The sequence below is a fragment of the Pelodiscus sinensis genome, chromosome 1 (genome assembly GCF_052426305.1).
Source record: "Pelodiscus sinensis isolate ZL-2025 chromosome 1, ASM5242630v1, whole genome shotgun sequence".
NCBI classification, from domain to species: Eukaryota; Metazoa; Chordata; order Testudines; family Trionychidae; genus Pelodiscus; species Pelodiscus sinensis.
Genome location: NC_143052.1, coordinates 302,268,295 through 302,292,548, shown reverse-complemented (window position 1 = coordinate 302,292,548; position 24,254 = coordinate 302,268,295). Strand labels below are relative to the sequence as shown.

The following is a 24,254-nucleotide window of genomic DNA, read 5'->3' as shown; positions in this document are numbered from 1 at the left end:
CTGAAGTAATGCTGCTAAAGTACAGCTTGCTTGTTTAGAACAAGAAATTAGTTCATCTTACCACCAAATCCGTTTGTTTTTCTTCCTTTTCACAGTCATTCAATTTCTTTCCAGTGTGATCACTGCAGCCATCTAAATGACCAACATACTGACTTCTGGTATGCTCACATTTATCTTGTTTCTCTGGAAGAATTGTCCTTTTGTAAAGACCACTGCCCAAAAATGCCCTATACAGTGGCAGATCTGTAAAAATCTTCTTCTTCTTCTCCTCCTCCTCATCACCTTCCTCCTCCTCTTCAAAAGAGAAAGCCTCTGTGTCTGTGACCTCACAAATATGGAGTTTAGAATTAGCACTAGGTGATAAATATTCAAAATCAGAAAAGGTGATCACATTTGGTTTGTGTGTTATTACTCTGATATCTTGAACCTTTGCTGGTTTCCCAGCTGAGCTTTCACTTGGAAGAAACGATAAGGGAAATTCCGCTTGTGAGGATAGGTGTGTAGGACTGTCCTTAAATTTGTGTCCTGAAGAATACAGTAATTCTTCCCAAAGATGCTTTCCCTCAGGCTCAGCAGCAACAGGAACATGGCCTGTAACCCTGCTAGGTTCCAAGGATGTCTCAGTGTAGCTTACTGACTGTGTTATAGATGAAGAACTGAGTTCACATTCGAGCAGAACGTTATGGAGCTCAAATTGGTAATCATATTCTTCGACTTTTGTTTTGTATTTCTCATTTTTTGACTCCTCTGAAGTCCCCAGACATGTGGCATATACAGAATAAGTTGACACCTGGTCCTCTTCAAAGAGCTTAGCTTCCATTCCAGCAGATTTCATCCATCAGAGGTCAAACACCCCTTCGTTGCTGGATGTCTTGAAAGATACTGTTCTCCATTCTGAGTCAGAAAATGTCCTAGTATTATTCCTTCACAGCTAGGGTCAGAGCATCATTATGAATACTTGGAGAATGATGCAAATGATACAAATCTTCTCTGTTCCTGAAATACAAAAAAGAAGGCGTTATTGGGCTCCTAAACTTTCATTTCGAGTGCAGCAGTGGAAGCAAGCTGAATATTTAAAATTCCATATAAAATCTAGGCATAAGTTAGCCCATGCAATTTTTACTGCAAACAAATGAAGTTAATTGAAAACTTGAACAGCTTTAGCCTATTTGCATAACTGGTTATTAAGAAAGATGAGGTAAATGCAAAAATGTTTTTCAAATATTGGCTCTTAAGTATGCACCCAATAGACCAGAATAGTTCTGACTGGCCTACTGCATTTATTGGGTAAACCCAATGTATTTTAAAACATATATAAATATACCTTTCTATGATTATTTTTTGTCTGTTAAATCCCTAGGGGCTTTTCAATTTTTTAAAAGAATTGAAGCTAGTATACTGGGAAGGGAAAACAAAGACTGCTGACAGAAGACATTACATTACAATAGACTCAAAGTTTTGCTTAAAATAATAATACAGAGTTAAAGCTGAAAATCTGTCCCTAATCTACTCTGAGCTGCCTCAATATTACAGCACTTGTGAACCATACAATTAACCATTTCCATATGCAATGCATAAAGGGAAAGCTGACTATAGAATTCCATCTCTAACTCTGAGGCTATGTCTACACTGCAGGTTATTTTCAGAAAAAGGTATTCAAATTGCAAACCATGTTCCCTGGACACGGCAGAGTTTTTCCCAGATACCTCTGGTTAGTGCTTTTTTTGTAAGAAGAAAGGTGCCAGTACTCCAGGCTCAAAGTTGTTGAGCAGAAAAACCCAGAAAAGTTGTTGAGCAAAAAAACAAAAAAAGCCATGCCAGGGACCAAAATGCGGTCACAGCCCCTTTAAGAGCCGCGTGTTCTGAGCGGGCTTCCATCAGGAGCCAAGCCACCCCAGGAAAAATGCTTTTAGGTGCCGGTACTCCAGAGGGGAATCCCATTCAATTAAGGTCTGATGGGAAAATAGGTGCCAATATGCCACCCTGGGGTGTACTGTCCCCAAAAATGCACTGCCTCTGGTATCCCAGAAAAACTCTGTAGTGTAGACATAGCCTGTGTTGGCTGATTTAAGTCACTCTTAGGGCTACTTTCTCTGCCCTGATCTAGTCTGTGGATCCCCAAAGTATCAAATGAAATGCATATCTAACTTTGGGTCCAGAAATCAATGACTCACTTATACTGATGCATTTATGCAATTTGTATTTTCTTGCAGATCAAATATTGACAATCCTCATTTGAATATGTGTTTCAGAATATTTTAAGTGAACACAAAACAGAACAAAACCTATTCAAACTGTTAATAGACACTTCAGCCTTTGCTGATATGTGGCAAGCCTAAGAAAAAGGCGTATTAGAATCATTATGACTGTCAAAATGAAAAGCAAAGTACAAAAGTGGCACATGACATGCCTTTTACAGCACATGTCAAAAATGACCAATGTACATTGGCCAAGCATATTTTATTGCTGGGCTCTATATATAGTTACTGTAACAGTCATGATTAAGGCATGAGAAATAGAGAAATATATTTTATATAAGCACAGTTTTTTAGTATGAGCTTTATTGTATCGTTTCAACTGTGCATTTGGACACAGACACTCTCTCACTTTTCCTCTCTCCCGCTCCCAGTCTCTCTCCCTTATCTCCATGTCTTGGTTAGACAGCAGGAACAGGCCACCTTTTGCAAACATAGATAGTTGATCGTATGTATCTACAGTGCTGGCACTAGCCCATTGGGGACCGTGAGCAGGAATACTCCTTCCCTGTCCCAACATACACTTAGGCTACGTCTACACTGGCATGATTTTGCGCAAATACTTTTAACGCAAGAGTTTTTGCGTTAAAAGTATTTGCACAAGAGAGCATCTACACTGGCATGTGCTTTTGCGTAAGAGATGTGCTTTTGCGCAAAAGCATCCGTGCCAGTGTGGATGCTCTCTTGCACAAGAAAGCTCCGATGGCCATTTTAAACATTGGGCTTTCTTGCACAAGAAATTGATGTTGCCTGTCTACACTGGCCTCTTGCGCAAGAACAGTTGCATATGAGGGCTTATCCCTGAGCAGGCGCATCAGAATATTTGCACAAGAAGCACTGATTTTATACATTAGAATGTCAGTGTTCTTGCGCAAGTACTCGCGGCCAGTGTAGACAGGTGGCAAGATTTTGTGCAAAAGCGGTCACTTTTGTGCAAAATCTTGCCAATGTAGACACAGCCTAATAGTTAATAAGGAGCTCCCTAGAGGGGCTTGGGGCCCTATGCACTTGTTTAGCCTGCTTATGCCTAGAGTCAGCACAAGGCATTTGAACCCTAAAAATAGGCCCCTTAAAAGAGGCCTGTCTTTCAGAAGTGCTGAGCACCGACATGTCTCTTAACATCTCTGTTAGCTGCAGGGGCACAGCAGCTCTGAAAATCAGGCCACTTATTTAAGTGCCAAAATACTGGGCTAGGTGCCTCAACTTGTCCCCCCAAGTTTGTAAAATTTGGCAATAGTGAATAAGACCCCTGCCAGTTCATGTGAATATTGCTTATTCCTCACTTAAAGGTGTATCTGTGCCCTCTCCTCCCCTGCACTATATATCCTGATGAAAGGCATACACCTATCAGCCACTCCTCTACTCTATCAAACCTATCACGTAAGGATTAAGACCAAAGGTCCATCTAATCGTGTAGCCTGTCTCTGACAGCGGCCAGTACCAGATACTTCAGAGGAATGTGTAAGAACCCTGCAGTAGGCATATATGGGATTAACTTAAATCTTAAAGCATGATGTGTAAATATCCCTTCCACATTTTTTATCCCTTATAAGAGCTCTAGCTATTCCTGCTAGCCATATACACACCCAATCTCTTTTTGAATCTTGCTAAAGTCTTGGTCTCAGTCACAGTGGTGCTATAGGCTATTTATATATGTTGTGGGAACATATTTCCTTGTCTCAGTTCTGAATTTTCCATCCTATTTTCATTGAACATCCCCTTGTTCTTGTGTCAGACTGGGAGAACAGAAAAACCTAGGACGGGGCTTTTTCTGTGCTGGGTTTTGGGGACAAGAAGTGGAGAGAGAAGAGAATGTGGTTCCCCAAGTTTCATATTTCACCTCCCCCACCTTGCTCAATGGATGAGTACATTCAATGACCAAAAAAGAAGATACAGGGCCCAAAATATGGTCAGACCTGCCAAGAGTGACCATTCATTGGGGCAATCAAAGGGAAACACCGGCTAAAGGAGGGGCATGTGACCTGCCCATATGATACTCCTCCAGGCCAGGGTCCCCACAATTTCCCTGTCCCCTCTCCATTCGGGACAGGGAGCACTGTCCTTTTGCTGGGCTGGCTCCACCTGGCATGTTTGGCTGTTTTTTCCCAGCAACAACACCCCAGAGCCACTCCTGGATGCTTCCCAGTGCAGCACAGCAACTGTCTAGGAGAGTGCCTGGCTCGGTTAGGCAACTACTGTGCTGAACTGGAAAGCAGGAGCAGATGAGAGTCTTGCGGGGCCCAGGGCAGCACAATTTCACGGGGCCCCCCTTTGGAGAAAAAATAGAAAAAAGGCGTCAAATGAGCAAATTGCAGGCTATTTTCATGTTAAATGTGAATTGAGTCAATTTGATAGACTTAATTTAGTTGGATAATTTTTATTTTAATTTATATTGTAAGTCATTCTTAAACAAAATCCTGCATTAATAATTAAATATTTTCATTTGTATTTAAGTCTCCTCCCCCTCCTGCCTCACTCTTTCTTTCTCTTCTCCTCCCCCTCCTGCCTCGCTCTCTTTCTCTTCTCCTCCTCCTCCTGCCTCTCACTCTCTCTTTCTCTTCTCCTCCTCCTCCTGCCTCTCTCTCTCTTTCTCTTCTCCTCCCCCTCCTGCCTCTCACTCACGGAGCCCAAATGACTGTTTGGGCCCCGCGTGGTGGCCTGGCTGAGCGGTGCAGAACTCAGCCGAGCGCCACGACGGGAGGTGAAGTGGGACAGAATGATGATGTACACGACCAGGGGTCGGGATCTGGCACCTCTGTCACGCCCTTTGCCTCCTGCCATGGTGCTCGGCTGAGTTCTGTGCCTCTCAGCCAGGCCGCCACGTGGGAGCAAGAAGCGCAAGCGGCCGTTTGGGTCCCACGTAGCGGCTCGGCGCGGGGCTTATTGCACCATGGGGCCCGGGGCTCGCCCTGCCCTATATTCGCCACTGCCAGGAAGTATCACATTCCAGTATGGCTGGAAGAGGATAGGCTCCTCTGGCCCTGCCTCTTCCCTTCTGGCTCTGGTCCTGCCCTTTTTTCTCACCACCCAGGCTGGCTGGAGCACTTGATCTGGTGGATCAGGGTGTCACTTGATCCGCTGTGCCCCTTCTACCCGTGGCCTTTGCATGGGAGTTAGCAAAAAGTGGTTGCTTGTAAGAAGTGGCCTCTGCAAGTAGTTGCTTGTGACAGATTGTTTCTCTTCAGAGGTGGTCTCTAAGGCAGATTTTACTATACATGTAGGTGAGGACACACATGTAGAAATGTATAAGGTTAAACCTTGGTCATATTCGTCAGGGGTATGGATTTAGAAGGCCCCATGGCAGGATCTTAATAACACACTGATCTCTGAAAATTCAGGCGTGAATCAATGTAAATTCTTTTTCTTTAGTCATTCACATAAAAGGGTCTGCAACACGGATTGGCAAGACTGCAGAATTAGTAATAAAGGTACGAATATCTGCACTTACAGGTTCTAAAATGTAGTAGTAAATGTGATGGAAAAGGTCTTTAAATCCTGATGATTGAAGACATGAACTTGACCATACTTGGTCTGTATTCTAATGCTAGTTAATTACCATGCACTAATGTAGGTAAAATTTTTGTAGTGAAATAGAAACCTTAACGACATGTTTGTTTTCTTTTAATCCAGGAGAAAACAAAACAGACACTCCCTCAAATGTTCTCAGCTAGACTTACTTCGAAATAACTGGAATCAAACTAAGACGGCCTCCAAAACAGTATAAGAAAAATCACAAAAGAAGCATTATGAGAGGTAAAAAGTGCAATACAATATTACAATAAGCATAAGAACATGTACTATTCATTACATACATAAGAAATTTATACTGGCAGCCTCAATTTTATTTTCTAAAGAAAGCTTCATACAAATGAACATTACACTCAGTAGATATTTTTAATAGCACAATTAGAATACTAAAGAATATTAAATGTCTTGCAATCTGATGCCTGCCAATGTGTACATACATGCATGCATACATACAGTCAAAGTCATGATGATATATTGTCCTGATCCTGTTTTCCTTGCACACCCAAAACTCTCTTTCAAGTCCGTCAAATTTTGGATGGAGACCATAATCAGTGCACATATTAGGTTTAGCCACCAGCAGGTGAAAATCTACAAAAACTTCTTATAGAGAGTTTCCATACTGCATTTTCTTTATTTCATAAAGTTAATTATTTTCTGGGGCAAATGCATTGGAATCGAGCTTACTTTTTTATAGGGTGACTAAAATAATAGCTATCTTGGCAGGCATTGGCTAAATTGGTGCACTTTAGTGTTTCATTTTCAGCAAAGTTGTCATGTGAAAAAGTTGACAGAGTATGTGAATGTGTGGAATTTCTTTATCTTTCATTAAACCACTTGAGACCTGAACTGACAAACTAAAGTAATGAAACAATCACTGACCTATGTTGCATTAGCACACATCTCATTTTTAAATAACTGGCTTTAACCCCCAAACTGCCTTGTATGTTTGTTTCCATTTTACAGTAACTTTGCTTAAGGGCTCCTATTCACTTGGAAACAATCTTTCCTACACAAATGAAACAAAAAGCTATGAGAAACATACACCAGTACAAACTAGGCGATTAAGGAATACTTCTGGTATGGAGGATATGTTTACCTGTTTTGTAAAACAACCCCATTTTTTGAAGTCAGTTAATTTCCGTAAGTGTAACAACAGGAACTCTGTAGACAGAATGATCCTCCAAATCTTGGGGCAGAGTAGAAAAAGAAGTGAATAGATCCTTAACAAAAGGGTTTTCAGCTTGCTTGCTGCACAAGGACTCTGTCAATAGAAGTATGTGTGAGAATCCCTGGGGCTAGAACAGCCTTCTGCAAGCGCTGGCCAAATTATTCAGAGAAGGAGACAGACAGAAAAAGGGGGAGGGGAGGAGGGAAGAGAGCATGCTTGGTAGGAACACCACATCAGGTACTTCTAAAAATACAGTGTGAACTAATTCCCACTATGCCAGACCCTAACACTGCCTGTATCACCTGTAACACCTGGAGCCACTTTCATGTTGACTGCAATATGGTATTGTTGCTGTCAGTTTTTGAAAGGAGAAGCAGAGAAACCCCTTTGGAAACACTTTTCTAGACCGCATGAAGGAAACCAACACAAAATACAGGACTATGTAGCACTTTAAAGACTAACAAGATGGTTTATTAGATGATGAGCTTTCGTGGGCCAGACCCACTTCCTCAGACAACTTCCCATAGTACTTCCAAATTCTAAGTAGTATTTGTGCTGTGTGTGTCTTTAAGAACAGCATTTATAGCCCTTTTTGTAATAATGGTTTTATAGACAATTTTGCACCCACTATTAAGAGTATGCCCAATGTAGGACTTGGACATCCAAGTCCCTGACTATACTGATCAGCTATTTGAAAATCTAGTCTGAAAGTTGTAACTATGAAGAGAACACAGACATTTAAGTGGAAGAATTATAGTGAAATTGAGTTTATTATAAAATAATGTTCGTTGTTGCTTTTGATCAGAACTGATGGTATAAGTGGAAAAGTTGTAATACTAGCTCTCCTCTAAGGAATGTTAAATTTGAATAACTAAGAAAATGTTATATAACATCTTTTATCTTTAAATATCCAAAAGCATGTAACAGACTCTGTGACAAATTATACAATCCCACTCACTCATTTAATCAAATCAGAACAGATCTATAGAGCGAGATCTTTATTTTGGGGGTATTTATGCCTGACACAGGCAGATTGACTCGATTAGGGCTACACAGGAGGTCAATCACCACAGAAAATAGCATAGAATGACTCACTCACAAAAATGCAGCCACCTCTTGAGTAGAACAAAGCAGTTATTCTTCAACAATTATACTACACAAGAGTTTTGGTTTATAGAAGAGAAAGTAAAGAATCTACTTTTCACTTTATAAAGGAAATTTTTGATAGAAGGAATATTCATTAGAGTTTGAAGTTAATATAGTCAGGAATGGTAACAACCTTGCTGCTGTGAAATATGCTTTGTATTTGTGTTTCAGTCTACAATTTATTAATTCTGGATGATATTACAGAAATTTCATAACTTTATGTCACGGATGGCCTCTCTGTATGCGCACCATTGCTAACAAACCGTGAACTGTGTGTCTCCCAAACCAGGGACAAAAATAAACTATTGAGTCCTAGCCAAACATCTGTTTGCCTTGCCTGGGGAAAACAGAAGAGTAACTGTATCCTAGGGGAAACCAGTTCTCTCAAATTTTCCTCAACAGAGGGCTGGGAGATTGGAGTGTGGAAATTCCTCCCCACCAAGAAGAACAAAGAGACGGGGTGACAAACAGGAGGCTGTAAAAGAACTAACAGGAAAAAGACTCAAGCGGGACACACATGAAATTTTGGGCAGGAGAGGGTCAGGGAATGCACTGGCCAAAGTAAAAGAAAGCTCTACAATTCAGAACCCAAGCTCAGAGCCATCCTGTCCATTGAAAGATTCATAGCAACTCCTGTGGGGCCCAGTGCAGTCTGGGGGTATATCTACACTAGCCCCCGAATTCGAAGTAGGGAGGCTAATGTAGGCATTCAAAGTTTCAAATGAATATCCCGGGCTTTATTTGCATCTTTTCACCCAGGCGCCATTTTTAAATCCCCTTAGTCCGAACTAACTGCCCACAGCTACACGCGGTAGTCAAATGTTAACTCGAACTAAGTCCTTAGTTCGAGTTAACTGTTACACCTCATTCCACGAGGTGATCAGCACACCAGGGAACAAACCCAGGAGGTCTTCTGTAACTGCATCCCATCACAGTACTAATGACCTCTACAAATTCAAAATTAATGGGTCAATGGTAGGGTACATTCAAAGTGATCAAGGAGATGAGACCTCTGGACTGTGAGATCAGACTATTCAGGAGAAGGAAGAAACCAAGATTTACCATGTGAACTTTATGAAATCTTGGAGGACACGAGAGAAAAAAAAAACCCTCACACCTTAATGCAGACAGATTTTTACCCTAATGAGTAGTTCTTGTTATAGGCATAATCTTCAGGCCAGAGACCCTTTTATTCTGTCCTTTGCATCATTTCAGTGTTTTCCAATCCAGCTGAAAACAAAGGGCTGATGGCTTCCGATTGCTTAAGTACATAATTCCTCATTTAAGACTATAGATATTTTCAGAAAATGATTGTGTTAAGTGAAAACGTGTTACGCAGGGTCAGTTTTCCCATTGAAAATAATGGAAAAGGTGGGGGTTGCGTTTCAAGCAGAGGTGTCTGTTGGGACAGGGACATAAGGTTGGGAGAGAAAGGGGTCTGGGTTACAGCAGGGAGGGGAGGTGTTTGGCTCTGGGGAAGAGAAGGGGAGGAAAGAGGTGAGGGATTGGGTTGGGAGTATGCCCCTGTGACAGGTCTGCCGGGACCCACACTGCGTCCAGCAAGGAGGGTCACCAAGGAACAGCGTGGTGAGCGGTGAACCTTACGCCACTTTGCAGGGAAGTGGGGGAAGGCCTGCACAGCCGCCGGCAACAGGCCAGCTGGGGAAATTGTGTTATTCCGGGGACGGTTGTGTAATTCAAAAACCGTTCCCTAAAAAAAAAAAAATCGTGCTATCATGAAAACGTGTTAAGCGGGCACATGTTAAATGAGGAATTACTGTAGTCTTTTGCCGAGGAGGGAACCTTTTGTTCTACATCACTCTCCCCTTCCATGGAAAACTACCAAGGTCAAAACAGAATCCCAGTATCAGGTACTATAGTCACATGTCTTCCTAGGACCAACCACTGTTTAGATTTAAAGCACAAACACAGCTATTACAAGTCATTAAGTTGATCACAAAGTTGTTATGGCATCTAGGGCAGCAGTAATGGCTCTCATTAGCACATTTAAAACTATAAACAGTTTCATACTTCATATTTCCAACTTACTACATGCAACAAAATAGGATATACGGCTCCAGCAGATTGTAGCATTAAAACTGATAGGTTACATGAAATATTTTGTCTAAAGCATCTCTGAGTTATGCATATTTATGTTCATAAGCCAATTTTCCTAAAGCATGGTGGTGTGTGGAACCATCACAAGTAAAACACCAGGCACCCAGCTGTAAAGATTGTAGCTGTGCGCCCTTATTATAATTCTGTTCCTGGATGTGCTTGTTCTTCTTAAATTCTCCCAGGAGAGCATCCCCCTATTTTTTAGATGTTCCCTTAACTGAAGGATATATTGGGTACTGCTTCAGTTTCCTCTCAACTTGTTCTTCCCAACATTCCTGCAGCAGGCTCAAGATGCCTGTGATGTGGGTGATAGTAGAAAAACTTAAATGGGGAAAACCCATAGATGCTTGTGAGGTCTCCTTTATGGCAAATAGGATCAGTGGGAATAGTCAGTTCCACTGCTTGTGGTTGACTCATGGGCTTCGTCTACTCTACGGCTTTTGCCAAAAATGGATCAGAATAGATTATGCAAATGAAGCATGACAAAATGCTAATCAGTGCTTCATTTGCATACTCTCTGCCAGCAAAAGCCATAGCCTAGACATAGCCTAACAAAGAACTTGAAAATCCCTTCACGGTCTTCTTATATTCTTCTCAACTGTCAGTCTGTTGGAACTTGACCGTGAGAAGGGTCTTCTGGAACTTGACCGTGAGAAGGGAGCATAATTCCTGCATCAGTTGGGAAGTGAAGTTAGTCCTTTGGCCCATCAATGTTTTATGTGGCAATCCTATTTGTGAGAAAAGCTTTAAGATCTCTGGAACTATAGCTCTTGCTTTTGGGGAGCTGAAAGGAATGGCCTGGTTGTGTAGTCTACAATCATTAGTATATACTGGTGACCCACTATGTCTTTTTCCTAGAGGTCCAACCATGTCAAACCTGATTTTTTCTAAGAGGATCTTCATCAAGGGCAGAGGAAATGAGGGTACCTTGGAATTCTTGGCTGTTAGTTGAAATTCTGGGCAGGAGGAAAATGTTCTCTCATTTCATGGTGTATGCTTGGCCAGTAGAATCAAGCTAATATCTGAGCCAATGTCTTTTTTTCTCTCCATGTGTCCTGCCAGGGATGTCATGTGCCAGCTGCAACACAGCCCAGTAGTAGCAGTTCATAACTAGCAGCTGGTTCCATATCACCCCCATTTGACTCTTCTCTTTACAATACAAGTGCTTCTTCTTGAATGCGAAGTGTGTAGTGACTACCTCTCAGACTGCCACTTTTCCATGTATGGGGGCCAGTTACTTGCAAGGATAGCTTAATGTAGAGTCATTCCTTTATTCCATCACATAATTCCTGTTCCATAGGAGGGCTTTCAGGTCCTGGTGGGCTGTCTCTTGCTCCCCAAATAGATCTGTGGCTATGTTGCTTGAGATGTACCTACCCCGGGGACATTGGCTTCTCCAAGGTTTACCAAGCTCTGTCACTTGGTCCCTGTTCCTGTTTGTATTCTCAAGCTGTCTGTTAATGGCCTGCCAGAAAAAAAGGCCAATCTGAGCCTACAATCACAGTATGGACTCCCACCAATAACTGTAGCTGCTAGCTAGTGTAGATCTTGAATAACTATACACACACTGAACCTGGATCATGTTCTTGGGAGTTGAAGCAAAATGCAGGACAATGTAGCATTTTAAAGACTAACAAGATGGTTTATTAGATGATGAGCTTTACACGGCTACATTTCTATCACTGTTCTTGGGAGTGGCATTTTTCCCCACAATGGAAGCCTGGATCATTATCTGGCTGCAGCCAGAGTCCAAGGGTCTCTGAACCAGCTTTCCCTGGACTGTCACCAGTAGCATCAACTTAGGGGGGAAGTTTTCTTCTAGGTTCGGTTTTCCACTGTTCAGTCCTGGGCATACCCACATTCCATCAGCGGGCAGTTTCTCATGTGTCCTGTCTGCCCCCAAGACTAGCATGTTAGTGGGCTGGAGTCACCAGCCTATTGCCTAGGTATAGGGAGGCCCAAAGGCAGGATGCTAGCCATACCCCCATTTGTGAGCCCTGCCTCCATCCTCTAGGGTGCCAGCAGTTCCACAGGCTAAGAGACCCTCATTCTCTGCCTCCTTGCCCACCTAGGCCTGCCCAGGGCCCAAAGGTCAGCCTTCTTATCTGGGAGGACGTATTTGGGACAGGTACCTTGTGGGGATCTGCCATGGGCACTGGCTCACATGCATCCTCAGGCCCCTCAGCTTGCTGATGTTCGGAATGACTTTGCCTTGAGCACCCTTCAGCTTCTACAGAGTCTTCCATTAATTTGACTACTTCTAACAGTGTCCCTTGGCAATCCTATAGTACCCAATTCCCTGCCTTCCATAGGCAATATCTTTATAAATTGCTCAGTAATAATGGTCTCGGCCACGTGAATTCTTGAGTGTTCTTCTGAGTGGAGCCACTTCCAGCAGTGTTTTTTCCAACGGTGTGCTACTATGCAGGGTCATGCCTCCTTGAAGTATCTTTCAGGCCTACACCATCGGTAATAGAACTCATCTGAAATACCCAGACAGTCTAAGATGACAGACATCACTTTGTAAACTTTTGCCCATTCAAAGTCTAGATCACAATAGGTGGCCTGTGCTGGACATGTGGTACAGGGCTAGGATTAAGGCCCAATGTTCCAGGGGGTCCACTGGCCTGCCAGTTCCACTTCTCAAATGTGTCTAAAAAGGCTTCAGGGTCATCCTCCAGTTCCATCTTAGTGGGCTTCACTGATATAGGCAGAGTAACCCTTGCAATATAAGCGTGATTCTTTGGCATTCCCTGAAATGTTGCTGCTAGGTCATCAGCTCCCTCAGCAGTTGGAGTGGTTTGAATCCACTGTGGCAGCAACTTCTGTTGGGTAGTTTGTTGCTGCTGCATCTCTGTAACCACTCTGGCTCCATCTTGTATGGAACAGCTGAGTTCTATTACCTCTAAGTCTTCATGTTTGTTTTTTTGTTTTTAGGCTTCTTGTATTAGACATAATATTGCCTACATTCTCCATCAATTTATGGAAGGGGTAGGCACCCTGGACCTCCTTGTCTCCCATAGTCCTTCATTTACCCGTTTGTGTGCCCCAGTGGATGGCCTTTGGGAGGATCTCTGTGGGCTACTCCCCACAGGCCAGGGTAGACTAGAGAGTCAGTTCTAAGAGCTTAGTCTAACAGTCTACTGCCCCTTTATGGAGTTTAGCTTCTACCCCTCTTTCTGAGTCATGTTGTTCTACAGTCGGTCAGGATGGCTTTGGACATGGTGTGCCTGCCAGCTGTTAGCTCTTTGGCAGGACTCATTCAGTTCCCAGCAGTCCCTGAGCAGAGAAACCTTCTCCTGTTCACTGTCTCTTTGTGTGGTTAGATTCCCCCTTTTAAACTCCTCTCTCTCAGGCTGAGCAAGCCTTGCAGGTGTGCCTCATTAGCCTGGAATAGGCCCAGAAGATCTTGTTAGCCTCTTTCATACCAGGACAAAGGTGTGTCTGTTCACAATGGGCATTAGGGGCAGTGTGAATCCTTGTGTGGTCTATTCCAAGAGACAGACAGAAGATTATAAGTTTGAGTTTTGCACTTAAGTTAGAGGGAAAAAGCTATTGAGTTGTTTAGCAGGACCAGAGTGGGGCAGCTATCCCCAATCAAAAAACATCTCCTGATCAGGAATGATGTCCTGTAAAGTGCAGTTAGCTCAAAAGCTGACCTAGAATCCAAGATGGTAGCTAAGATGTCAGTGACCAACTGTAGTTAAGATTGTCTAAATTGCCTTCTTAATCACCTTCCCTGAAAAGGGCAAGGGGCCCAGCATCAGAGAATAGTTTCTTGAAGCAGAGGTTGGACATGACACCTTGTATTTGCTAGAAATGCACAAATATAGCTCCCATTAAGTGGACAACTACTGAGTGACTCTGATCCTGTGTCTTCTATCAACTTTACCTGGAGATCTTCCCCTCACACATTGGTGACATCTAAGCATACTTTATTGAGAAATGCAGTCAAATGCTTTAGTGTCTACTGACTTCCAGGGCCAAATTTTCAAATGAACCTCCGTCAGGGGGCCAGCAGTTGTCCAAAGCTCCCTGGACCCCGCCCCCACTGAGTCCCTTCAGCCTTCATTTAGCCCTTTGTCTTCTCCAGTGGATGTTCTTTGGGAGGATCTCTTGTCTACTGCCCATGTAATCCAGAGTTTGACTTTGCTTAAAGGCAATGCCCAGCAGCAAGAGTACAGAGCACTGCCTCCTGTTGAAGTAAGTAGCTAGAGTGCAAGGTGCCACCTGGTAGCAGAACTCCACAGGAGACTGCTCCCTCTATTATCTGTAGTACCCAGTGGCAAGAGTCCAATAGGGGGTGCACTTTCTTCAGATGCAATATCACCTAGCACAAGAGTTGAAGGGGACAGCTGCTCTTTTTAGAATCAGTATTGCCTGTGGCAAGTGTCTAGGGAGATAGTCTCTTTAGAGCAGGGCTGGGCAAAATATGACCTGGGGGCTGGATCCAGTCCTTAAAGCCACCAGATCCAGCTCACGGACCATCCTGTCGGTACCCTCAGGCACACAGCTTTGGCAGGTTTAAAGTGCAGTACAGCAGCAATCTGCTCTGGCAGGAGGCGAAGGCTTTGTGTGATCTCCAAATCCTTTGTGCCCAATCCTCAGCTCCTGTTGGCCAGAAACAACTGGCCAATTCGAACTGACCCTAGCCAATCTCTTAGCTCCTATTAGCTGGTTGTTTCCAGCCAATAGGAACTGAGAGATTGGCCTGGGGGCTGGGGACAGAACAAGCCTCTTCCCCCTCGTGGAGCTGAGAGCCACATGGAGGAAATAGCCTGAAGCTCTAAGTGATCTGGGGCTGCAACAGCCAGGGAACCCAGCCTGCCTTGGGGGTGCTGGCCAGAAGATGCTTAGGTAAGCACCGCCCAGCCAGAGCCTGCCTCTAGCACCTCTGCCCCTCCTGCTTCGCAACTCCTTCCCGCAAGTCACCATCCAAACACTCTGCACTCGCCTGCCCCACGTTACAGTGCCTTTCCAGGCTCTGTGCCTCCTCCTACACCCCTCTGCCAGGCCAGAATCCTCTCTTGCACCCAAACACTCTCCCAGACCTTGCACCCCAATTCTCTGACCCAGGTCACAACCCCTTCCCTTTCACACCTCACACCATCTCCTGCACCTTACCGTGCTCCCTTCTGTACCCAACTTCCATTGCAGACCCTGCACTCCCTCCACAGAAAAGTGCGGCCCTATACCACTTTCCAAAATCTTGGAGTGGCCCCCCACCAAAAATTATTGCCCACCCCTGCTCTAGAGAATGTATCACCCAGTAGCAAGTGCAGGGAGGGTAGGGAAACCCAGGCTCACCCTACTCCACCAGGTTCCAAGCAAGGGTCCTACAAAACCAGTTACCCTGCTATAGGGTTCAGGTCTCCTTATCCCCAGGTACATCCCCTGGGTCATTTCCTACTCATCATTCCATCTCTGGTAGCTCCTTCACTGGTTGCAGCACATTGCCCCCTTCAGTCCCTGATCATCTGGCTTCCTGTGGAATAGTTAGGATGCTCTACCTCAGATGTATGGAGTTTTGGCGGCTTCTTGGCTGGAACTTGTTGCACATGACACTGCTATCCTTACCCAGACCTGACTGAGCTGAGCTGCTTCCTTTTGTATGCTCTCTCCACCGGGAGCATATCCATGAAGAGCATACCTCTTGAGCCCAAAGCACTTTGTTCACCACTGCATTGCCAGTGAAGGGTGGATACACAGCCTCATCATAGCTTCCATGTGTGCACATACAATTTTCCACATGTAAATCAGTTACACGCACAATATTTGGTACATTTTAAGGCCAGAAGGGTCTGTTATGATCATCCAGTCTAATCTTGCTCAAATCAGGCCACTGAATTTCATTCTTGCATTGCTCCCAATAATTTGTGGTTATTCAGAGCCTATCTTTTTTTAGAGAAAACATCCAAACTTGATTGCTTCATTTTTATTCCTTTGAGTGATGCAAAATTTATTTCAACTCTTACTAGCGGTTCCAATGATTAATCACTCTTACTGTTAAATCCTGGCATCTTATTTCCAGTTTGAATTTTTTAGCTTTAACTTTCAACCACTGAAACTTGTTATGCCTTTATCTGCTAGATTAAAGGGCCTCGTGGTATCAAATTTCTTCCTCTGGAGGGAGCACTCAGACTATTATCAATTCAGCCCTTAACATTCTCTTTGATAAACTAAAGAGATCCTGCTTTGACTTAATGTAAGATCTCAACTAATTTTTGGAGCTCTTCACTGAATGCCCTTCTACTTTTCAACAGCCCTGACTCCCTCCCAGGTGATTCTTCTTTGCCTTCTCCTGACTTCTGGCAGCACGACTCCATACAGAGCAACATTACCTTTGGCTTATCATCATGTTCACAATAATATGGGGTAGAACTCAGACTCAGATTCAGCAAAGTACATAAGCAAGTGGGCCCAATCCTCAAAGGATATGTAAGTGCATAATTCCCAATGAACATCAATATGACAGTTGTGTACATAAACTCCATGGATGTACAGATATTGGCACGCATTTAATTAGCAACACCAATTATGAGAGTCCTGGAAAGGAAAAAAAAAAGTTGTTTCCATAAGTACAGCCTACCCACCATCATTAAATCCAAAGGTCATCATTCTTCTTTCACCAGCCAACAGCTTTAGAAGCTCTATCTAAATGTATTAAATTACCACTAAGAAAAATGATTCCCTTCATCTTTCTATTGCAACTACACAGGGTGCTGTATTAGCATTAGAGATATTCCTTACATCAGAGCCCTGAAGCTGAGAGTCATTAATCCTGTGTTGACATCAGAGCAGGGCAAAATTAATTTCTTCCCTGGAGATATACATATATATATAAAAAAAAGACTAGCTGCATGGTTTCAAATCCTGACCCAGTCTCAGAAATGCCAATGATCCAGATGCAGTCTTCATTCATTAAAAATCCTGGTGTGTTCATCTGTATATTTTACATGCATATTATAATTATATGCACATCTTTTTATAGACCAACATGCCCACTAGCCCCACCACACTTAGTAAATGATTTGCAAGTAAACCATTTTTATGAAAGTATAACTTAGCTATTGTTAATCAGAGCAGGCTGAAACCATTATATATATTTGTTACCATATATATTGATTTTAACCAAAAGGAATAAAGAGCTCATAAGTCATTTTTAGTTAAAAAGCAGCCAAACAAGTAGATCTGTGACATTTTCATTAGCTTTTGGGCCAAACAAATGGGGGGAAATGCTTAGCTTAATTTTTGTGTGTGTGTTTGCTAGTAGCTTTGCACATATTAAGGCCAACATTTCAAAAGCAACTTTGTTGGGTCTTCAACTTGCAAAATCTTAGAGGAGCCTGATAAGAAAGTGCTGAGAACCCACATTTTGAAAAATCAGACTTTTTAAAGACATCTCATACTGGGCACCAAAAATCACTAATTGCTTTTGAAATTCTTGTCTTGATCTGAGTTGAAAAAAATATCACTGTCTATTCAACAAAATATAATTTTTAAAGATTTCATCAATGTATATTATGTCCAAGTAGCATACCACATCTAATCCACTAAATCTTCAACAGAAGTTTATTTATGAAAAATGAATTTTGGAGCTAAATTACGAAGAATCTGCTGATCATAGGGAAACTGCAGAAAGATCAAAATAGTAATGAAAGATTGTATAGCATTTGGAAATTTTCTGTATTGCTTAACTGTTCATTTCCAGACTTCCTAGGTTTCTTTTTTGTTTGAGTATTTTTGTGTGTGTTGAATGTTTATCAATATCATGCAGTGGTATTTGGTGATAGCTGGGCTCCCTTGGGGTCCCACTTTCAACCTTAACTTTTTTCTATCAAAGTTTTTTGTTAATGAATTTCCCTTTTGAAAAAAAAAAAAAAAAAAAAAAAAGCTTCCAAAGACAAGAGGAGCTGCCACAGAAGATCTGCAATAGTGGACTCCTTCTCCAACAGATGTTATGATGCCATCAAAACAAGTCTTCCCTCACCCAGGCATTATTTAATCTAATGTGGTATTCAGTGACAAGGGGCTATGCTTGCATGGAGTAAGGTGACAGTGGGTGATTGATCCGAATAAAGTAGGTGAGGGAAGCTTTTATCCACATGGAAATCCTTTAAACCTTTTCTTGTCCTCTTCTATATTTCCCCAGATCCCTTCTATAATTACCCTAGTTTTTGCAACTACTTTCTTTGCCTTTCAGTCCCCTGCCCTGCCCCTGCTCCATGCCTCTTCCCAGGCTTCTGCTATGTTTTGTCCCATTTTCTACCCAGTCCCTATGTCTCCAATCATCTCGTGTTCTGGGTAGGTCAGGTACTTAGTTTACACATATCGATATTCATATACTTTACAACTCTGTAATTTTTAAAGCCTCCCTATTCCTCCTCCTCTATAGACCAAATGTACCATCTCAGCATGGCTTACAAAACCAAGTAATATTTAGAATAGTAATAGAGATGTAACCGTGTTAGTCTGGTCTTGCTGAAACAAAAGACAGGACTATGCAACACTTTAAAGACCCCCTAATATCATTATCTCATAGACACTAACCTCCCCCCGTCACTCGCTCTCTGTTCTAAAATCTGATTTGTCAATTTTATATGTGTTCACTTGTTTTTATTGTATCCCTTTGGTATATATGGTCATGCCAATTTTCTTCCACAATTTGATCTGAGGAAGTGGGTCTGGCCCACGAAAGTTCATCACCTAATAAACCATCTTGTTAGTCTTTAAAGTGCTACATAGTCCTGTCTTTAGTTTCAACAAGTCATATTTAGGATTTCTAGACCCAGCCATTTGTAGGATGTGATGAGCCCAAACAGTGAATTTTAACACTGGTAGAATTTTACTACTTTTCTCAGGACCCCCCCTCCGCACCATATCTTAGGGTGAGATGCAGAAAGTACATTTCAGGGGAACTGGATTCTTTTTGGAGAAACTAGGGAGAAGGGGCTGTGAAAATCAGGCTTTTAATAGCTAAGGATGAAGCTAGCTCTCTATGGAGCTTTTACTGTCATTGTATAACATCATATGGGGATGGTAGAATAGAATGCATCACAGAAGCATGGGTCTGCAGGTGTGTGGAAGCCCGGTCTCTAGCCCCAATGCTAGCCTTACCCAGACCTACCCTGATGAGGCACACCCCCTTTGGGACTAGCACTGGGGAAGCAGTGTGTGGCACTGGCAGGCGGAGGATGCAGCAGGGCTGACAGACACCAAGCCAGAGTTTGGAGTCCCAGTCTGTGGATTCAGGGGGCTGTAGCCCCGATTTGAGTGTGCCTGGCTGCTTAGTGGATGAGCCACAACCGACTCAGGCGCACCTGTGGCTATGTCCCTGCTATAGGGGTGGAAGGGGCTCTCCTATTGCTTTAGTTAATCTCATCCCCTTCTGAGAGGTGGCTTCTATCAACACAGCAGTGTCTAAACCAGAATTAGATTGGCTTAACTTTAACTCTCAGGAGTGTCAATTTTTCCCACCCCTGAGAAATGTAGCTAGAATGACCTAAGTTTTAGGTGTAGATTAGGCCTCAGTTTCAGGTAGATGTGCAGGTCTGAGGAGGGAAAGTGAAGTTACCCTAGCAACAGCAGCATCAGTCCAAACAACCTCCTAGCTATTTGTTGATTGGTCTGATTTCCCCACCAGAAATGGGACGTTTAGGGAAAGTGATCCTGTTACACTTTTTGCCCTAATTGATTTACATTTTCCATGCTACCTGCAGAATTAAAACAGCTACAAAATTGCAGGAACAGGTTGCTGATGTTAGCACAAAGACTCCCCAAAATCAGTAGGTGGGCTGGTGGGAAGAGAGCATATATAGAGAGAATACCTGTGGTCGTGAGTTGTATAGAGCTCAGACTGGCTTGGCCTATCATACATGCAAACCAGAACACTTTACTAAGTATTTTTATGCAACCCTTTCATGAGCAAAAAGCTGATGAAATGAAACTTTTTTATTTTCAAGTCATTATGTTCTTAATCAGCAGATAATTTGAGCAATTTCAAAAAGTAATTATACACAAGAGAACCTCTAAATTCTACTCAAAAGAGAGACATTTAGAAGCCCTGTGAGTGTTATAAAGGAAACTTAATGTCTAAAATGAAGTTTCTCTTAATTTCAATTAGATTCTGGGTCTTTCACATTTTTAATACAGACCATAAATCCAATAAATCAAATGAGCATACATAGATTAGTTCCCATTTAAATGAGCTAACGATGTATCAAAGTCCTCATTCATTAAAGACATTTTCTATTCAGGAAACCATTCCATTGGCCCAGATTCTAATCTCCATTATAGGGGTGTAAATCCAGAATAATTTCAATTGGTAACTGAATTTACACCTATGTAACTACGGATATGTCTACACTACCACCCTAGTTCGAACTAGGGTGGTAATGTAGGCAACCGGAGTTGCAAATGAAGCCCGGGATTTGAATTTCCCGGGCTTCATTTGCATCTCTCCAGGCACCGCCATTTTTAAATGTCTGCTAGTGCGGACTCCGTGCCGCATGGCTACACGCAGCACGGACTAGGTAGTTCGGACTAGGCTTCCTAGGCTTCCTCACGAGGAGTAACGGTAGTTCGGAATAGGAAGCCTAGTCCGAACTACCTAGTCCGTGCCGCGTGTAGCCGCGCGGCACAGAGTCCGCACTAGCGGACATTTAAAAATGGCGGCGCCCGGCGAGATGCAAATGAAGCCCAGGAAATTCAAATCCTGGGCTTCATTTGCAACTCCGGTTGCCTACATTACCACCCTAGTTCGAACTAGGGTGGTAGTGTAGACATACCCTAAGATAATAGGCTGTCTCACTTACTTCCAGCATTTGCGTTTCCATGAGAGGGAGTTAGTATTTCATTGTAGGATAATAAGTATTGTTTTACAATTTTGTTTGTGCATTCTTCATGCACAGGGAATTCAGTAGGAATAATAATACCTAGCTCTTTTGAAAATGATGAGTAGTCCTGTAGCACCTTAGCCCTGGTCTACATTAGAGAGTTATTTTGAAATAATTCCCCTTATTTTGAAATAACAGGCAGAGTACCCACACTACCAAGCCTATTATTTCAAAATAATAACTCCTGCTTTCCATGAGAAATAATGCTTATTTATTTCAAAATAGCACAGTGTGGATGCTCCACTGCTGCTATTTTGAAATAACTATTCCCAGAATCATTCAGAGTAATTACTCCCCAGTGCTTCTTGGGACTCTAAGTTGAGGTAGCACACCCACATTAAGGCAGCCTGCCTTGGACTCCTTTTGAGGCTTCCTGGTAGTATAGACATGCTATTTTGAAATAGTTATTTTGGGCGTTATTATTTCAAAATAAGTTATTTCAAAATAATTTCCTAGTGTAGACATGCTTTTTGAGACTAACCAAAATATATAGAATCATGAGCTTTTGTGGGTAAAACTCAGTTCATCAGATGAATTGGAGTGGAAATAAAAGAAACCAAGATATAAATATAACTGCAGAAGAAGTACCTGTCAATTGAAGAACTCATATTAAAGAGGCTAAGTAGGCTGTATGTATCCCCTACCCTTTGGAAATGCAGCTGTTAAAGGCAGAAAACATTGGCTTTGTAATGCACCAGCCAGTTAATAATGTCTTTGTTCAAGCTCATGGTAACAGTATCAAATCTGTAGATGAATTCCAGTTCTGCAGACTCTCTTTGTAATTGGTTAGTGAAGTTCCTTTATAGAAGAATGGCTATTTTCAATATTCTCAATCCATGATTGAGTGATCAGGCAGATTAAAATGTCCCTTACAGGTTTATTTGTATTACCATTTCTGATGTCTGATTTGTGTCCAGTTATTCTTTATATATTGGCCAAACCAGACAGTCTCTATGACAAAGGACATCAGAAATGATAACACACACTAGTAGTTAAGTTAATGCCTATTACACCCGCTGGAGTGTAGGGCAGCAATGAAGGTTCTCCATTTTTGTTTGTCTTTGGCCATTTTCTCCAGTGTATCCCAACTGTAGTTCATTCTCTTCATATCTGCCTCAACAGTACGCCACCATATAGTCACACACACTAGTAGGGGAACATGTTAAAGAAAGAGATGTCGGGAGGATTTAGTAATCATTTAGACAGTTATACTGAACTATCTAGCCATCTCCCTTGCTGCCTCTTTCTCCACCATACACACATATCAGCTGTACCTTCCCAGCCCTGCTTTTGGCACAACTCTCCAGCAAGGCCCCGATCCATACAATGTGTTCCCTCCTCCACCCAATGTTAGCCAGAAAAATAATGATTTTAAATTAAGCTGGCTTTCAGGCCTGTCCCCAAACCCACATCTATCGTTGGGAGTTATTAGGACATCCCCAAGGACTAGGACAGACAGATTAGGTAAACTAACAACAAGATTTATTAAAAACAAACAAGCTAAGTATAAACAGAAATAAGATAGGACCTCTCGCAGGAAATAGAACAAAACAGGCTTGACTGCGACTTAAGGTGAGTACGAGGTAAGGACCCAGGTGACTGGAGGAAGAATGCCACAGGGACAATACCAAGTCTTGCAGCTTGGGACCCTCACGGCAGCACCTGGATGCTGGATTCCAGACTCAGTCTCAGTCATCTGGAACAGCAACAGGATCGGAACAGCAGGAACCTCCCTTGGCTGGATCTGTTCGGCCTAACAAACCCTTTTCCCCTGTGCCATCATGGGTGCATGTGTGTCCTAGCCAGAGAGGAGTGACGATGGATAACTTCTTGCATGTGAGTGTACCTCCCACAACCCCAATACCTAATATGCGTGGACCCTGGTGTACCCGTCTGAATGACTCTTGCACTCTGCCACTCAGATGGGCAGCCCCGGGCAAAGCCAGAGGCAACCCTTAACCCTGATGTTACCAGGCAGACTATGATCACAAGCCTGCTGGATTTCCTGCCAAAACACAGAAAGAATGGGAAAAGGAGGGAGAAGAAGGGTGGCCAAAATGGAGTCCCTGTTGTTGTTTAGGCTCTCAAAATGGTGCCTGTGCCCAAGATGTCGTTTCAGAGAATTTTAACCCTACCCCAGACCTGCCAACCACAGCAGGGAACACATCTCTGAAATCTTCACTGACTTGTATACAAATTTTTCTATTGTTGTTACTTCCCCTTTCCTACAATCCTAATCACTTGGACCAGGTCTGCAGCAGACCTGGAAGGTTGGCTTACGGTACACAACTCCATCTACTTCCACTGTGTAGATGGTGCTTAAGCAAGCTTGATAGCATCTACACAGTGGAAGGCTGATGGGTGCAAATGCTCTCATCAGCTTCTCTTACTCCTTGTGACTACAAGAAGTACAGGTGCTGGCTAGAGCTGTCCTCAGTGTTCAATTTACCGGTCTAAATTGAACCCACTATATTGAATGCCAGAATGTAGATCTTAGGTGTGGTGAGTGTAGATGTGCACTTACAGAGTCTGGAATGAAGGATAAGTATGTCACAACTGAATGGTGTCCTGGTTGTGTTTCACAAAGATTGGAGGGTTGATTTTATGGAAAGGCCAGCAAAAGGAATCACAGACAGGATTTCTGTTCCAAAATACTGACAGATTTAAGATCCCCTCTCCAATAGATATACCCCATCTCTAAGAAACACTGAACTGTCAGAGGTTGTAATGTTTCTGTGCCACACTGTGCATTTTCCAATTACATAGTTTTTATGCAGTGTTGGGGTGCATTGGCAGAGGTATGCAGTACCAGAAAGTTGGGGTGCAGAGTAGTAGGGGTGCACTGGCAAAAAAGGAGCATGTGGGGGCTTGGGGTTCAGGGTTGGGGTGTACTAGGAGAGATGAGATACAGGGTGGTTGGGGTGCCAGGTGGTTGAAGTACACTGGCAGAGTGAGGAGTGAATGCAGGTTGGGGTGCACTGATGGAGGTGGGATGTACAGATGGTTGAGATATAGGTATTTGAGATCCACCGGCAGAGCTGGGGAATAGAGGGATTGAGGTGCAGAAGGGTTGGGATGTCTTGGCAGAGTTATGTGATATAGGCAGGTTGGTGTGCAGGGGTGCTTGGGGGTCTACTGAGGGTC

General features: G+C 42.9%; 1 protein-coding gene across 3 annotated transcripts in view; it reads right to left on the bottom strand.

Moving 5' to 3' along the window:
• STARD13 (StAR related lipid transfer domain containing 13) overlaps positions 1-24,254 on the bottom strand; it is a 415,654-nt gene that overhangs the window by 346,498 nt on the left and 44,902 nt on the right. The window contains exons 1-2 of one of the 3 annotated variants that reach the window (XM_025190209.3): positions 6,880-7,076; positions 62-996 (exon numbers count right to left, since the gene is read on the bottom strand). In XM_025190209.3, coding sequence (XP_025045994.3) covers positions 62-835 — 774 coding nt within the window. In that variant the 5' untranslated portion in view covers positions 836-996; positions 6,880-7,076. Of the gene's footprint in view, positions 1-61; positions 997-6,879; positions 7,077-24,254 lie in introns of those variants that run through there. The other 2 variants (XM_075919191.2, XM_075919190.2) reach the window with 2 other exon arrangements.